At 41.6% G+C, this 18,409-nt stretch overlaps 1 protein-coding gene across 4 annotated transcripts in view; it reads right to left on the reverse strand.

Annotated features, from left to right (window-relative positions):
* Positions 1-18,409, reverse strand: part of CHD7 (chromodomain helicase DNA binding protein 7) — a 127,894-nt gene that overhangs the window by 80,917 nt on the left and 28,568 nt on the right. For all 4 annotated transcript variants that reach the window (XM_055704495.1, XM_055704496.1, XM_027811100.2 and 1 more), the window contains exon 2: positions 6,243-8,102. In XM_055704495.1, coding sequence (XP_055560470.1) covers positions 6,243-7,928 — 1,686 coding nt within the window. In that variant the 5' untranslated portion in view covers positions 7,929-8,102. The remainder of the gene's footprint in view (positions 1-6,242; positions 8,103-18,409) is intronic.

Raw genomic sequence — 18,409 nt, forward strand, 5'->3', positions numbered from 1 at the left:
AGACTTGTGTTTTTATGCTAATGTAGCAAACTGGCTTTACCCAAAACTCCAAAGCAGGTAATTTAACAGCACAAATAATTTTCATCACGGTCAAATCACGGTGCCTGAGGGAAGAAGTATTCTTCAAGTTGCTTCTACCTCCTCAACAGTAAAAAAGACCAAAAAATCCATAGCCAAACCACCTAAAAAGTACAAGTCTTTGGCCCAAAGGCCTATTCACTGCAACCCCTTATTTATGAAAGCACATGCAGGTTTGATAAGGGTGTGGAAGAAATAAGCCTTTGCATATGTTAATATTAACTGTTAGACTAGAATATACCGAAGGAGTTTTAGAACATAAACTTCTGTTGGACAAAGTATTTCATATTAATTATTATATCCTTTGAGAGACCTGCATGTGAACCAGCTCACACATGGATCAGGCTATCAACGTAACAGAGTAGCTTTAATGGTCTATTTTTCTTTTATTTGGAAATTTATAGTTAATTACATTGCATATATTGCTTAAACACGAGTTCTTCAGAGCCTCAGCAAAATACAATAAAAGCCTGTAAACTTCTAAGAAAAATTTGCTATTATCAGCTTTTACTTTTAGGTGAATACTATGGATTTTCTTCTCAGCTTTTCTTTCATTGTTCTTCACAACTACTGATTTGGCCTAGGTTTTTAACATATATATTGCATAAATATGCACACACACTTGCTTATCTATATATAAAAAATAATACACAGTTGTAATCAATTTTAATCAATCAAGGTTCAGTATTAGTGGTTTTTAATTCCATTTAGCCTAGCACCTTCAACAATGTTGCCAGTGTACACTAGTTCACTGGTCTATGAACACTTGAAAAGGGCAACTAGAATTTCCAGGGACAGCCATGAGATTTTGCTAACATGCAGCACGTATGGTACCCCAAAAGACCAGCTAGCAATCACATGAAATAGCCTCTGTATCAAAACAAAGAGTACCCAACAGTGTTGACAAGTTAAAAAAAAACCAAAACTGGAGTTGTTCTACTTATTGACAGGAAAACAGTCAAAAAGCTAAACACTCAAGGGGTGAATAAGCTAACAGTTCTCTCTGGAGCTGTGAGACATTCCTTATGAATATTAATGTATGGGAAAAACCCTAACCATCTGAAATGATACCATATCTTATGAAATAAAATTATAGGACACACGTTGAAATGTAATTGGTTATGTGAAGACAATAAGGAGGTATGTAAGGAGTCAGTTTCTTCTTACTACTCTTAGGCATTAAAACAATTAAAATACCCAGGAGAAAGTCAACTTCATTTTAGTGTGCCAGCAGTAACTGACTTAACCTGCACTCTCTGTCAGGTTAGAATATTGCATCAAACCACTCCAGCTGATAGTGGTTTTCATTAATATCACTCTTCATTCAGGTATATCCAAGCACAAAGTAAACTGAGGCAGCAACACAGGGTTTGAAAATGCAGGAAGGGCCTGTGACAAGGGTGACCCATCTGGTGACTCAGCAGGACTTTCCCTGCAAGCTCTTCCCCTACAAGGGAGGGCAGGAAATTTCAAAAGAATGTGTTCATACCAAACACAGCTATGAGTTATGATTTAAAGCAAAGTCACATGCCCACAGATAGCTAGGCCAGCAGAGTAAACTGGCAGTGAACCCATAACACACACAAAATTAATCTCTTCTCCACAAGAAGCTGGCCATTGCAACCCAGCACCCATCAACACTGTTGGTGCCTACCAATGAGCTCTACCATTAAGTCAAGCATGGAGGCTATACCATAACTGTTTGTCATTTAAGTACTCCTATGTTTGACTAGAAATAATGTAGATCACATTTTTGGAACATGATTAATGAACAGGACTCAAAATTTCAGCCCATACAGTAGCTGTGGATAAATAAGAAGTTCTGTATAATAACACACCCAGGATAGCCTATTCTTGGCAGAAAAAACTCTCTATCGCTAACAAAATTTTCTGAAAATAACAATACACAAGAGCAACTACATAGCATTAGACCCCCAGAGGCATGCCTAATATGATAGCCCCTCTCTGATAGAAGTCTGTGGAAGAGTAAGAGAACCAGACACACACAGCAGATGCACTCCAGTAACAAACTCGGCCACTTATTTATGTGATAGATCTTCTGAGCCAAACGTGCTGCCTTCATGTTTAACAAACAATAATTCATTTTTCTGCACAGCACCTCAGAGATCAGCATCTTAACATGCAGTTCTGAGTTCACCACCTGATAATTTGCGGAACACCTTAAAAGAATTCAAGGAGACAAAAACAAGTGACAAAGAACCCTAGTTTCACATTCACCTTCTTCATGCATCCATATCACTCACAATTTTAGAGGCTTTCACCACTTCTCTCCTTCCCTTTCCCCCTAACTCATTCCCCTCTGTGCTTTTTCACACGCTACTGTATTTTTATGAGGCCTGGAGAAAGGATCCAGAGCTGCACAGCATTTGCCACATCAGCATACCATGGATACATGTAGCAACATAATAACAATCTCTGGGTTTGCCCCATACTACTTCCATAACAATTCCTACTGTTTCATTTCTTCGACTGTAGTAGCACATTTTCAGATAGCCATCTAACACCAAGACCCTGTTCCTAAGGAGAGCTTTTTGCCTGCTATTTCACCACTCAGGTACCACAGAATCATATAAATTGGAAAAAGACCTTTAAGATCATTGAGTCCAACTGTAAACCTAACACTGCCAAGTCCACCATTAAAACTTGTCCCTAAGTGCAAGATCTATGAGTTTGTTACATATCTCCAGGGATGGAGACTCAATCACTTCCGTGGGCAGCCTGTTCCAATGCTTGACAACCCTTTTGGTGAAGGAAGTTTTCCCAATGTCCAATCTAAACGTCTCCTGGCCATGCCTTCACTCGTACAGCTTACAGACAAGTGACTGACATTCCTGTTCTAACCATTTAGTTTCATTATTGTTAGGTGCTTCACCTTGTCTGCACTTGGCACTCAGCTTTGAGTATGTTAGCAGCAGCAAGATTTGCCATCTGACTCTTCACTCTTCTCCAGATCATTTACGAGTATTTTGGAGAGTACAAGCTCACAAGCCCAACACAGATGCCTCCGCTGTGAAAATAAGCAAGCTACTCCTACCTTCTGCTTTGCACCTTGGCCGACTACCCTGCCACAGCAGAACCCACCTTTCCACTCCACAGCCATTGAACTCTTCTGAAAACCTTCGGTGAAGAATGTTTCAAAAGAGGGCTTGAAAAACCAATCACACTGACTGAATGTCCCAACTATACAGTGGTTCTTATAAATCTATCAAACTCCACTGAAGCCAGTAACTCACTGCTAACAAGGTCCTAATAACCAGTTCTAGTTTTCAGCTATTACTCTAAACCAGCTGAACTGTCAATCACCCAGCCAAAACACTTTGCAGTTTTGCACACAAAAAAGAAGTAACAAGCCCTAGAACCGACATGGCAATTTCTTTCAAGTTAAAAGCAAAAGAACTTCACTTTCCTTCCAATGTATCTAAAAACAAAACAGCAATTTGGTTAACCACAAGTATTACAGCCTTCCCATGATAAGGCTAGCTTCAAATCACTGAAAAATAATTACTAAGATGGCTTCTGTTGATTTAAAAGCATATAGTGATTTCCTTTTCACTGACTATATTCATTTGGCTGATTCATTTTACACAAAGAAAAACAAACCAGTCATTTAACTGTTCTTCAGTGAACAGTTTTCTGCCAACCGACATGAAGGGAAACCCACGACACAGGAGAGCTACCAACTCTGTATTCAGTCTTAAGAGCAGGGGTTTCACACGTCTGCATTTTTCCCCAGGGGGTGGGGAGGAGTTGAGTTTTCATTGACTTGAACAATATTTATTTCGTCCAGTTTTCAAGGGGAAATGCCTGCCTTCAAGAGTTTCATTACTACAGTCAGGTCTCAAGCTAATTGCTTAATGGGAAGGTATGTTAACTATAACTTTTACCAAATAAAACCTTAACAGAAGTAGGCTAACAGAGAAATTACTTGGCTACCTACAGCTGTTTGAATTACTGATTTTAATCAAATACCTTGAGTTATCATGTGGTTTTCTTCTAATTATTTAGTTTCAGCACTTACCTTTGTTCAAGCTATTCATCTGCAGTTCAGAACCTTGTAATAGGTTATATAGCTCATTTAAGGGTTGAGCTGCCTGCATTTTACCTCTTCACTGATAAAAGAAAAATTAATGTCCCCAAAACTTTTAACAAGCCTGTCCATTCCCCAGGTAAACCTTCTTCCTCCCAAACCACCTCTTACTGCTAATAAAAGGTTTACTGGATGGTCTGATGAAAACAAGGAATGCCAGTGAAGAACACTACAGCTTGAGGGCATGGTCGATCTTAAGTCTTCCCTTTGCAAACCCCCACCGTCACTAGCTGTGAAAGGTCCCAGTGATGCTGGGCTTTGTTCCTTTACTGTCTTGTAAGTCTTGCATTACCATTTCTACAATTTTCTTTCAAGTTTTTTCTGCTAGATGTGTCAGCTCTCACCTTCAGCGTAAAAAACACATCTTGCACTTCTTTTTCTGATTCCCAGTCTTTCTGTACTGTTTTCTCCATGCTGTCATTACCCTCTTTCCAAATACCTACTCGTTCTCTTGTTTTCTGCATATAGTCTTGAGTTCTCTCCTTTTTCATCCTACTCAGTTGCACAGTCAGTAACACACGAGGCATTGTCAAGAGCTGCTCTCTCAAGAAGGAACACAGAACTCCATGTGCATAAGAGAACTGTAATTTAGGTTCTCCAAACCTATGTGTGGAGCTTGGAGGAGAGGAAGGGCCAATACAGGTATAAAATTTCACACCAATTTTGAGGGGGGCAGGAGAGAGGAAGACGGTCTTGAAGATATTCTTTGCCGCTTCAAGATAGCAGCTTCCTCCTCCCTCCCAGAAAGACAGTATCCTTCCCCTTGCCCAGCTTAGTCCCTGATCTCCCTTCCCAGGGCTTCCCCACCCTATGGCACCTCCAGTGCTCCCCCCTCCTCTCTTCCATGGGGAATGTGGAAACCTCTCCCCAGCTGCTGAGCTGCTCCATCTACCACTCCTTGTCAGCTGCCTCTCTGCAGTGCATACATCTGATTCCCAGACCCACCTCACGCTGTGCAGAGCGGCTAACAGAAGCAGCCGGCAGGCAGCAGTGGAGGGGACTGCTGAACAGCTGCTTTCCGCACAGGCCTGGGACACTGGCTAGGACAGCTGTTTTTATGATTTATTAAGCTTATTGTAGCATCACATCATTGTGACTACATTCCAACAATTGTCTCCAAATATTTACAGGCAGAGCTACTTGGCATTAATTACCAACTGGTTTAAGAAAATAAAATAAAATTAAACCTCTGATATCCTGACACCTACTAATTCAGTACCACAACCTCCTGAATGATGACCAATAGAGCAAGAGGCAAGTAATGGCATATGTGAAGATCCCAAAAGGCACTTTTTCAGCTGAAGCTTACTTGACTACTAGCATGTAGCCAAACCTACTAAGCTACAGCAGATCTAGGTGTTTTACCATTTTTAGCTTTTAATCGAAATATTACATGAAAGCAATAAATTTTCATTGAAACCTGGAAGATCACAGACTGTGTAAAATAAAACTTCTATCCTATTTCAGATTTCATTTAAGCCTCAGGTTTTATTTCAGACTATGATTCACATCTGCTGTCTTCTCCTTGCATGAACTACTGCCCCATCACTTCTCAGTTGCATTACTTAATGCTGAAGTTCATCCTAGAAATTTTTTCACATGTAAAGATTTCAGCTTTAACTTAAAACCACAAAACATTCCCTCAAGATTTAAAGAAAACTCTCAGTTTGACCAAAACAAACACATTATGACGCATACTTCTTTCTCCAAGTTGCAAATACAACAATTAATAGTTTAAATGACAGTTCTCACACATGCTTTCCATTTTCCCCTCAAAGGAACCACCACACAAATAAAAAGCAGGTATTCAGCTTGTCTTGTTGCTGTAGCACATTTCAGTCTATCCATGTTATCCTGTAAAAATTACTGTAAGGACATTAGCCAGCTACCTGGAACCTCATTTTACCTTCAGGTTTTGTGCACCAAGCAAGCCATATAACCAGTAACAAACAGTGGAGTCAAACAGGAGCAACTATTTTGAAACCACGGATCTTGTGTAACCTGAAATGCATTTACAGCAATTTAAAACATCTTCTACTCAGTGGAAGTAGCTTACCTGAAGGACAGGCACTTTTTGTGGTGTGTTTTGTGGTGACTGGTGAAGCTGTGCCCAAGGCTGATGATGAGGATGTGGAGGTGGTGAAGACTGATGATGTATCCCTGGGTGAGGCTGCATGGGAGGACAGGTTGGCATTTGCTGTTGAAAAGACTGCTGTTGACTAGGAAGCTGCTGGCCAGATATTAGTCGCTCTTGTATTGCTTGTGGATCTGCAAGGCCAACACCTGGACAACCATTTGGTCTCATGTGCCCACCCATCTCCCGTGGTGCTGAAGACATACCCATAAATGGACGATTCTGTTGCATGTTTCGGGGGCCCATATTCCTTTGTCCAATTCCCATGGCACCAGGGGGCTGGTGTGACGGCTGAGGATGGGGTATATTTGGATAACTGCCAACTTCCATTGGTATTCCAGCACTACCAGGTCTAACCTGCGGAGGAGGTGTACCTGCTGGATTACTCATTGCTTTCATAGGTGACATGGGAGGTGGAGAGGCATAAGTTCCCTGAGGCTGTGAAGGGTGCATAGTTTGCGTGTTCATTTGGTTAAGTGAGCCACTAGGGTGGATGGGTTGCTGGTGCATTAGTCCTTGACCACTGTTTGATGGAAATCCGACAGCATTTGAGTATCTTGGTACAGATTGATTCATTGGAGTGTTATTTGTAAGGCCTAAATTCTGATTCATCCCTGTATTATTAACTAATCCCTGATTAAGGTTACTGTAAGGATATCGAGAATACTGCCCTGAGTTGTTTATAGTAGGTGAGGGTACCGTCTGGCTCCGAGAACTAAAATTAAGTGTTTGCGGCCTAACAGCACCCTGCTGGGGAGGATTAGGGGAGAATCTGGGACTGTGGGCTACTGATTCTCCATGGATAGCAGTGGGGGGATGGTGGTGAAATTGTTGGACTGAATGTCGCAAAGAAGGTGCCATACTGGGATTCTGCTGGGGCACATGAGACAAGTGGCCAGGTCCTGAGGTGGCAATGAAAGGGTTTCCCTGATTGAGGCCTTCTTGGCCTTGAGAGAACTGGTTCATCCTCTGCTGTTGTGGCTGACCATGCTGCTGCATTGCAAAATCACCACGAGCCATGTAGTTTCCCATCTGCTGCATGTGCTGAGGATGGCCCTGCCCAGGGGGTCCGGAGGGCGCCTGTGGTGGCTGTGTCGGTTGCGGCTGCTGCTGCTGCTGTTGCTGCTGGTATGGTGCTCTTATCTGGTCTGGCACTTGAACTGCCCGTGGTCCCCACATGGAGCCACTGTCTACGAAGGGTTGCCCGTGTCTTTCGTTCTGCATGCTGGGATAGACTCCCATTTGACCACCAGCACCACTGCCGTGAGGAACCTGAGGAACTGGAGGGTTGTGATACTGTGAATGAGGAGACGCTATACCATTCCCAGGGGCATTGCTTATCATCCTGTTTGGCTGATCCATCAGGTGCATTTTCTGCTGTTCGTATTGATTATAGTGATCAAAATGGGTCAACTTGGCTTGATTTTGATTTGCAGGGGGATGATGAAGAGATGACTGTAAAGAGGGAAATCCTTGATCCATGGGCATTTGCTGCCCCATAGGATTTACTGTATTTTCAGGATATCCACATTCTCCAAGACCTTCCAACCCTTCACTAAAAATATTCCCATCTTCTCCAAACAGACTCATCATTCCTGGATCTGCCATCTTTTTTCAGCACACAGCTCCTCGGAGCTACAACTAGAATGCTAGTCTGTGCTTCACCTCGGCGAGGTGTTTTGTCCTCAAAGCCTTTAATCCTCAACTAATCTCCTTCATGTCATTCCATATTTCCTTAATTCTTTTGGACCACGCAGTGTCAGGCAAGTCTGGTTACTGCTCCTAGAAAAAGCGGGGGAAGGGGGAGAAAGAGAGGAAGATATTGAAATAAATAATGTCAGGCAATATAAAGAAAACATACTTGACTTTTTCAGACAATGCTACCTAGTTTCAGCCCCTGAGATACATCTTAAAAATCTATTTCACTTTACGAAGGACTCATTAGCTTTATCAGAAGCTTTATTGTGATAGAGAGTTAGGAAACTAGCAAAACACTAGCCTTAACCTTAAATTAATCCATTCACTACACTTCCTAGTGCTCCTTTCTTGGGTGGAACAGAACAAAAGAACACAACATGCAGCAGCAGCAGCTGCCACAGCAGGTAGGCAGATGTATGAATATAGCCAAGCAGCCCATCTGCTGAACTAAAGCCCTGAAAACGCTCTAGTTACCAACAGCATGTCCTTAACCTTATTCCCTTGAGCTGCGTAATCAGATGAGCAAGCAGAAGCACCAAGTCCTACAACAGACTGAAGTTAGTTATACAGACAACTGATTTTTCAAACGCACACAGAGATGACCCTCTAAAACATACCAAATTCCAAGACTTAGCATTTAGGAAGGAAAGAAAAAAAATATTTCTTTTTTTTTAAACACACAGGTTATGTTAATTTTAATGAAGTTATAAACTGAAAGACATGATGATTCTTCCCATTCAAGCAAAATTATATGCTCATTTTGTGTAAAAAAAATAAATTCAAAAGCTTCATTCTATGATAGGGTAGGTTTCTCATTCCATAACCTAATTTCTCTCCTGATGATAACAGGAACACTATCACTGGAGTTCATTACTCATCCTCAGACAATCATGCTACTAACTGCAACTACAGCACTTTATTAGACCACACTGAAGTTCTGCCCCCTCCAGAATTATAATCCTGAAAACTCACTCAGGAGAATTAGTAATGGCAGAAGAATTTCACAAAATGCTAACCTAATAACATACACACTTGGACTTGGAAAAAAGAAAAAAGCAACACATAGTAATAGTGCAGATTCAGAAAATTTCCCCATTTACGTTTTTCACAGGGAAGACTGGTATTTCCAAAATGCATCCCACATCCTCTCCCCACAACAACTCCAAAGATTTTGTTTGGATCTGCTTATTATGAACTAGTCTAACGCTATCTTTTCTACTTAAGATCAGAATTTTAAATGCTATGTCTTGTATCTCAAAATAAACTTTTAAGACAATAGTCAAGGAAGCCCATCCACGTAGCAAATAAAAACAACTGGGTTTGCATCTTTGTTGTGATTCAGTAGCAACTGTACTTGCAGACACCAACTTGCCCTTCACCAGTGATCAAAGAAAAGATTTACAAGTCTGTACATTCACATCTCGCATTCTGCTGTCGAGAAGGGATGCTTTCAGTCACTTTGGATGCAAAATGCCAGGCCGGCCTATTTCAATTGAAGGTGATTTGTCCCAGACAAGTTTTAGGGGGTAAATATCAGCACATTTATTACACTTCTTGTAGCCATTGTCAGGAGGACCTTCTACAGTATGAAGCAGAGGGCAAGAGGAAAAGCACAAGCATTTATCACTCCTCTTAAAATAGCATTTGAATGTCACCTTTAAAACCACACTCTTAAATCTCTTTAGCGCTCAGCTGGGATATTAACACTTGTATTTCTAAATCACTTGGGGGTAAATTCCTATAAGCCATCTACATATCTCTGTTATCTATTTATTTTGATTTAGTTTTCTTTATTAAGCAGAAGCCATCTGTAATATTTTCCACCTCAATCAGTTTATTAAAGCACAGTATAAGGAAGTTCCAACAAGGCAAGAAGGAGCCTTCTTCACCAAAGCAAGCTTTTGGTATTAAGACTGCTCCAGAGCAGACCACACTGTTGTGGTGAAGATGCCCACAGTGATTTAAGATTGCTGGAGGATTTCAGTCACGGCTACCTCTGTTGATGCACACTGCCATCAGAAACCGGCAAAGCTGGAAATCAGTGTGCACTGAGAGTCTCCATCTAACAGAAAAGTCTCTTTGCTTGAAAATGCTAAAAAGCATACTGCACAGATACTGTTACCTCCCAACCACTGAGATAATCTGGGCAATGTCAAACTTGAGCCAAGTAGAGAATGCCACCGGTCAGAAAACCTATTTACAGCCACAGAATTATGAACAGGTAAGAATTTTCACTCGTTTTATTATGTAAGTCATGCCTACTAAAATAACGATTTTTGAAGACAAGCATGCTCTACTCTTCTCAAGCACTAATGAAACTTTGCAATAAAAATATCTTGAGTCTACATAAAAGAATTACCTTTGCTATCTGTTATAGACAAGCTAAGACAGCATCTCCAGAAACAAGGTTACAAGCATCCAGCACACATTTGAATCTTACTGCTTCGTTTACTGTTTTTCAGCTGACAGGCTTCCAATAAAATTCAGGCCAGAACTGGCCACTGGCAAGAATCAACATAATCTAACAGTAGTTACAACCTTCTACTATATCCAGAAAACCAAAACAAAACAGGGTAAGGGTTTTGTTTAATTAAACACACCTTATTTCTGCCCAGCTGACTCCATCCCCATTTGCAGGTTTGGGCTAGGGACTGTCCCTTACAATGAAGGAGACGTGCTATGGTCTTAGCATTCAACGGGCTTCCCAAGCACATACACTTTTAAAAGAAAAGTAACTTCTAAGTTTATGATAGTCTGTACACAAACAAATCTGTCATCTAAATTAAGAGCAAAACCACAGTTTGCCACTATTTATGATTTTAGTTCTGAATTTTTATCTAAATGTGCATCGATTCCAGGTTTGAGATGTTAAACCTAAAGCTATTAGGTTTGAAACACAGCATGAGAATGTGTTTGCGAAGATATCTCAAAATTGTAGTAGTATTTGTTTAGATTTAAGTTTGGCCTTAAATTTAATGACCATGGCCCTTTACAGTCAGTTGTGCTCTTGCCAAACCTTCTACTTCCCCAAATAAAAGTCACACCTCTGATGTGATACAAGGACAACAGTACATGTTAAAGAACGAAAGACAGCAGCAGTTACAGCCTGATCAAAATAAATTAACCAACGTTTTGATAAGAAAACAGTCGATACTGGATTTACCTAATAAGCTCACAACCTTCTACACTAACAGGATAGATTTCTTCCAGATATTTAAGCAAGTCATGAGAGTCACAGCTTTAAGTTGCAATCATTTCTTTCCTTCTTTCACTACAAGTGATGTATTTTCTCTGCATAAATCCTCAAGGTTGGTCAACCCCCCCCCCCCCCCAACCCCAAAAGAAATCCCCCACACAAAGAAAGCAGCATCTTCGGGGTTTTTTTTAATTTATTATTTAAGACTGCCTAGACAACCTATTTCTGTTCAAAGCAATGGTATGATCCCAACTACCCAGACACAGCCAATTGTTTAACAACCCTGTTACCTCAACAGACAAAGCTTAAATTTACTCCAGTCTGCAACATTCCAGTCCTAAATAACTAGATCTCAAATTAAGTAGTAGTTAACGACTGCTCAACTTAATATTTCAGAGCTATGTGGACTCAGTAGCCTTGGGCAGCTTCCCACTTTTATGAGTGGAACTAAACTGGCTGCTGCATACGCATAATCTGATCTCAGGCTGCAAACACTAAAACTTGAACTTTATTAGTCTTGCTCCCAAAGCAGCAGAACCAGGCAGTCAAGACCAGGAAGCAGCAAGGGCAGCACATGCCCTCCACAACACCATCCTCACATTCTGCCGTTCAGAAGAACTTCTTGTAAATGAACAGGTTCCTTGAATCAACTATCAATCATTAGATACAAGAAATTTAGCAGCATTTCTCAATGGCCATGCAGCAAGTAAACTAAATAAACAGAACATGAGATGGCAGCTAATATCAACTGCTTCAAGCTTTGAAGTGAGATGTGTCACGCAAAGTTGGTATTTTTACAGCTATTAGTTGGTATCTCAGACAAAACTCTTAAGTACTTGACAAAAACACAAACAAAACAGTTACTCAGGTAAAGGAACTATGCACCTACAAACCAATACAATAAACCCTGCAAATACCATGCTATTTTGAAGAATTAGGCTAAAAAGACCTCTCATGTTAAAAACCAAAGCCATGCCAAAGGTTATTTTGAGACAGGAGCCTCAAAATGTAGGATTAAACATTAGGCTACTAAATCTGCATTTAAACATTGCGTATTTAAACTGCTTTTCAAAACTGCTAAGCTCCTGCTGGCTGTTAGGGGTAGTAATTTAAGCATTTGCCACATGGAAGTAGATGACACAAATGACAGCAATTAAAGTCACATTCTTATTTTATGAACAAAGTTGGAAGAAAACATCCACCAAAAACTTCATAAACGCTTGTAACACCCTGACAACACAGGAAAAGTCATGCCAAAACGTTCGAATTGGGGAAGATCACTGATGAGACTTCTACCTTTCAGCTTATTTACCTACTGAGCGAACAGCACTGCTGATGCCAGGACAGTTATGCAAGTGCCTGACCTCGTCTGTGGGAAGCATGCCTAGTCTCCTGTGTGTTTTAATGCTTAGTTCTCATTGCTGTCACAGACAACTCTTCATGCATGGTACATTCCTCCTGCATATAGATTTGCCAAAATGTAACAGCAGATCTGTAAAGCAATCACAACGTGATTTCTGACCATAGCTTGCAAAGAAACTTGGTTATCTGAACACTTAAAGATGCTTTTTCCCCCCCTTCATATAGAATGCTTTCCTGGTATATGCTTCACACAGTACAGCTGTGTTAAAAATTAAGTCCATATAGTTTGTATCAGATCAAAGGATGGCAGGACTCTTGTTCCCCGCTGCCCCAGGAGAGACAGGACTTGTAAGGATGAAAAGAATAACCTCCTGCACGTCAGGAATATTCTGCCTTCAGTGGGAAGAGTCAGCAAACACGGTATAAGCATTTCTGAAAAGTTTAATTTCACACCTATCGTAGTAAAAATCAGTTAGTTCTTCACAGAAACATATCCTTACAGAAGCGTGCAGTGGCAAATTTAAGGCAGTCAATCTCTCTTGTTAGACTAAGAATTGAGGAAGGGGAGTGGGAGCAAAAACGTCACGTGCCTTTCCTCAAAAGTCACAGTTTTTGCATTATGTGCAGTGAGCTAAATGCCTTGAATGCTATTTAGTAACATCTTTTGGGCAAGAAATCCATGAACTCCTAAATTTCCCATACAATAGTCAAGCAGAAGCCAGACTGCATTTTATTTCCTTAATGCATGATGTCCTTTGGCAAAGAACAGGCTTTTACAGAGGCAACTGAGGGCACATCAGCCTTCGAATATTTGGCAGCTTGTTGCTGTCAAGCAGCTGATGCAGGAATGACCAGCTAGAGTTCAGCCTGTGCCACACATTTGGAAACAATATCCTACGTCATTCAAGTTCACAGAAGCTCTGACACGAGACCACAACAGCATCATGTAGGAGTCTCTGAAGCAAACCTACCAAGCCTCGTTGTTACATCATATGCTCCCACTGCAAATGACTTCTGCATTCGCCGTACCAGCTGGGTACTGTTTTTCTTAACATGGGGCACTGCTAATTTTAAGTCAGCACCTATAATGCTAAATAAGAAGCCTCAGCATGTCTTTCCAGTCCAACAGAAAAAGTGGAAAGTTTATAGCCATTTATTACAAGCATGTATTTAGAAGTTTTTAATGAGGTAACCAGAGAATTTTTTTTTACATTTAAGTACATTACAAACATGAGCTGGGAGGAGAGGGAACAAGCCTAAGCCAGAAACACTTAAGTTTTAGTGCTACGCTGCCTGGAATTTTAAGTGGCCTTTTTTGGTCATATGACCACCCTCTCTCCCAATGTAAGTTTAAAATACAGATGCAAGGAGGCGTTTTATCTAAAAATAGTCCTAGATAAGCAAGAGAAACAACCACAGTCGGAAAAATATTTCAGGAATACTCTTTAAAATATTTGATAACAGTGTTACCTTGCAAATAACTGTCTAAAACGGGAACGGCGACCCATCTAACATGACCCCAGTGAGCTCTGGCCACCAGCAGCGCTGCCCGCCGAGGGGACACGGGTTGTGGTTCCGGGGGACCAGCAGCCAGCCCCAGGCCCTGCCAGCAGTATGGCCCACTGAGGGGACACGGGTTGTGGTTCTGGGGAGCCAGCAGCCAGCCCCAGGCCCCGCCAGCAGTATGGCCCACTGAGGGGACACGGGTTGTGGTTCTGGGGAGCCAGCAGCCGGCCCCAGGCCCCGCCAGCAGCACGCCCAGGCAGGGCCGGGGGGAGGTGGCGGTGTCAGGAAGAAGACTCACATTGCTGCCATCAGTCACTACGAGATCTCCCAGCAATTACCTTCTCTTACGAAGCCGACACTAAACCGGCCCGGGGATTCAAGAGGTGGGGCCAGCGGCGACCCGCTGAGGCACTGAAAAAACACCCCTCGCAACTGATTACTCTTGTTAAGGGCCGTGCTTTTTGTGCACCTACTGCAGTTGTCACTGATTAACCAACTGATCTGGCAATTTCCTACATTCTTTTGCATTTTAAAAGGATCTGAGAGGCCGGGAGTCATCCCTTTTCATATTCCAGGGGGAAGGGGAGGCTGCACCCCGTCCGGCTGGCTGCGGTGCAGAGGGGCCCCGCTCATGCCCTCCTCCCCCAGCCCAGGCCTGCCAGGCCCGCAGCTGAAAATAATTTATCTGTTCGCTCCGCCGGGCTCCCGGCATATGCGATTGGGAGGGAAACGTATCCATCACGGATAAACTTGAGCACAAAGCCGGGCCGAGTGTCACAGGATACCGGAGGGCAGAGGTCGCCGCAGCGAGCGGGCGGGCTGGCGCAGGGCCGCCTCAGGCCAGCGGGCCCGGCAGCGCGGCGGGCCGCACCCCCGCCCCGGCGCACCCCGCGGGAAACAAAGCCCAGCGCGGCCGCAAGCGGCGGGGGCGGGAGGCGGCCGGCCCGGGGCGCGGGGACTGTCCCCCGCGCAGGGAGCCCCGCGGCCTGCGCCCGCCGCGCTGCCACGACGTGGGTGCTCGAGTGTTTCCCAGCGCCCCCGAACATGTGATTTCCAGTGAAATGTATTTTTTTAATCACAGGCAGGTTTTAAAACTTAATCGTATCCCAAAAGGCTATTTCCAGCTATAGAATTATAAGCGCTTTAAAGTAGCCAGACCCTATATTTTACTTTACCCGTTATAAGGCCAATACAATCATGTTTCATTCATAGTTTATGAAGTCTGAAAAACCACTTGATGAAATTACAGTCTACCAATACCACACATGGTATATTTGTCCACGTATATTCTATAATCATTTCAATTTATGACTTGTACTTAAAAGTAATTTTCCTGTACATGTGTTCTTCATAAATACTGGTAGATCACAGTCTGCACTTGTACAGGAACCACATATCCACACTCATTTCTGTGAAGATAAATACACCTTATATATTCAAAGTGAAAAGCCAGAGTTTTCACAGAACTAAAGGGTACATACTTCAGGACTGTGGAGCAAAATGGTAGTTCTCCCTTACGCTCTTCACATGTGGCAAGATGAATCATCCTACATCTGAACTCAAACCCTTATTCAGCTTCCAGTATTGATGATAATTTTTGCCCAATACACTTAAGCATATGGTCTTGAACCTTTCAGCAAAGAAAAGAAAAATTACACATTACCTTGGGAAAGGATTACAAATTACCTTTTTTAGAAAAAAAAAACACATCTATGTGTCATAAAGTATTTTAAATGAAATCACACATGATCTACTGTATTCCACAAATCTCAACTTTGTTACAAAAAAGGCCTGTAGTACCAGACCAATTATTTATGATACACAACGGACTATTTAAAAGAAGTGTTAAATTATTTCCCTTTAAGGTCCACAACAAAGAAAAAAGGGCCGGGGAGGGAGGGTGTGGAGAAAGGTGGTACACTGCGGGGCACAATGCAGTATATGGAGTGAATGGATTTCAGGAACCTTCATTCACTGCCTGAACCATTAAGTAGGTCTGATAATAGCCCACAGAATATGGGAGACAGCTGAGATACAGGACAGATACCCAAAAGAGCTTCCACAGCTATTTATTGGACTACTTAAATGACAAGGGTTTTTTTTAACAAAAATAAGATATACATCTTGAACGTCCTACTGTTTCTTTGAGGAAGCAGAATGCAAAAAAAAGGTGGTTCATTCTTAGTCTGTGGAATTGAAGCAGACTCTTGCATGTACCAATGAAGCTTGATTTTTTTGGTTTTTAACATAATGCCTGGCTCACAGTGATAATCAGTGCTTATTTAGACCACAACATACATGACTATACCAAGATGTTCTTTACAGCAGAGAATGCCATAGAAGAAAAGTTTGGCGCTCTCAACAGCTCCCAGTGTGTAAGACCAAGATATTAAAGAGTAAACAAGCTGTGTATTCAAGTTCACTAGATATGGAAGAAAGGTGCGTACACAGTATCAGCAATAGTGCCAAGAATTATACATTGGAACGGGAACTGTCAGATGAGTGCAACCCTTATCAGGCAACCTGTGCGGTGTGCCTTTTCTTTCTAGGTAGGACTGAGCTAGAATGCTTTTCCTCTATGAAAGCAGGGGACATTCAACAGAAAGAGAATCAAGTTTTCTTGTGAAAAAGTTCAGTAGGTCTCCAGTTTCTTCTCAGTGAAGAACTAAACAGGGTGTTTTCAAGTGTGCTGCTTAATTTATATGCACTCTTAAAATGACTCCAGTGTAGTTACGCTCAGACAGACAAAGCCTTCCAGGGAAAAAATTGTCATCTGAAGTTTTAGAACAACGCATCTCACTCCCCTTCTCATCAAGATTTCGAAGAAACTGGAAGTAGTTTCCAAGTCAAAGATAATTATTGACCCAGTACCCAGAGCCACAGTCATTCAAGCTACTGCAAGCAGTAGGAGCAGCTGACATTCATCTACCACAAAATCTTTTTTACCCAACAGGAAACTCCTTGAGCTACCTTCAGTTCCCTGCAAGCTTTTCAGAGACTGATGATGAACGTGCAAGAGCAGTGCTGTGTTCATGGATAAGATGTGAAAGGAAATTTTTACTCATCTGAAAACAAACTTGGAAATTGGTTCCATTTCACGGTAGGTAGCTCCACCTCCTCTCAAAAAGCAGAGCTCTACTTAATTTTACAAAAGAAAGCACTATCTTCACTGTTCCTAATGATTCACATTCCATTTAAATTTACCTTTCAACTTACAAATCTTGCTGCAGCATCTACAGAGGACCAGAAGTTTCCAAATCCTTTTACATAAACAAACCAACCAACCAACCAACCAGACACATTCCCAACACTGCCCTCCTCTCAAAAAAAATCAAAAATATATTTCTACTCACTAGAAAGCTGTGAGATTAAAATTTAGTGTAGAGGGGTTTTTTTGTGGGTGGGGGGTGCTTGTTACTTTTTTTAAGTAAGAAAAACAACTAGAGTACTATTTTACAAGTGTGAGAAACAGGAAGTTTTATTTTTATAACATTTTTTCGAGTTCAGATGGCAAACTTCGTTGGACTAGCAATTTCTTTATATTGTATTTGTAAATACCTGGAAAAGTGAAACTCTGACCCATAAAATGGCTCATAAAAAAATCCAAACACCAAGCAAAAAAACTTAAGGAGCAAAGTTCCCAGAACAACAAAATTCAGGACTCTTAAGTACTATGTGAAGACTGCTACCATACAGTTTTGTGTAACCAGCCAAGTCTGGAGCTATTTCACTTACTATTCAGAGTCCAGTTGTCAGAACAACACCTACAACAGCTAATGTATTATCTATGCTACAGTTCTATGCAGAAGCACTGCTAGGAAAATCTTTATTCTATCAAGGGTCAAAAACCTGCTGGTCAAAGGTGAACAAACTCAAATAGCTAAAAGTATATTCTTTTGCTTACTAACTACGTAGAGAGAGAAACTGGAACAGGTACAAAGAACTATGACGTTCCAGAGCTAAACATTTCCAATTTGTTTTATCTCTGCAAAGAAACCCTCACTCGGAATAAAACAGCTATCAAAAGACTAAAAGCATGAACTCTTATACTATGTTTTGCTTTACTTAAGCATACAGTAAGTGGCATTATTATAGCACAGACTTACATCACCTGAACCCAAGAATACAGTGCACAGCTAAGGAGAAAGCATGGATGAGGCTCTGCTAGAGATCAATTGATTTAGGAGTCACAGGAATTAGTGGCAGATGAAATGCTTATGCTGTGTAAGCAAGTATTATTTGGACTTACAGCTTAGACTCAAGTAACTTTAATGAATGATGCTTGCAAAGCAATAAAATCTAGCTCTTTGTCCCCCCAATTACATAA

This window comes from Falco cherrug, chromosome 3 (genome assembly GCF_023634085.1).
Source record: "Falco cherrug isolate bFalChe1 chromosome 3, bFalChe1.pri, whole genome shotgun sequence".
NCBI lineage: Eukaryota > Metazoa > Chordata > Aves > Falconiformes > Falconidae > Falco > Falco cherrug.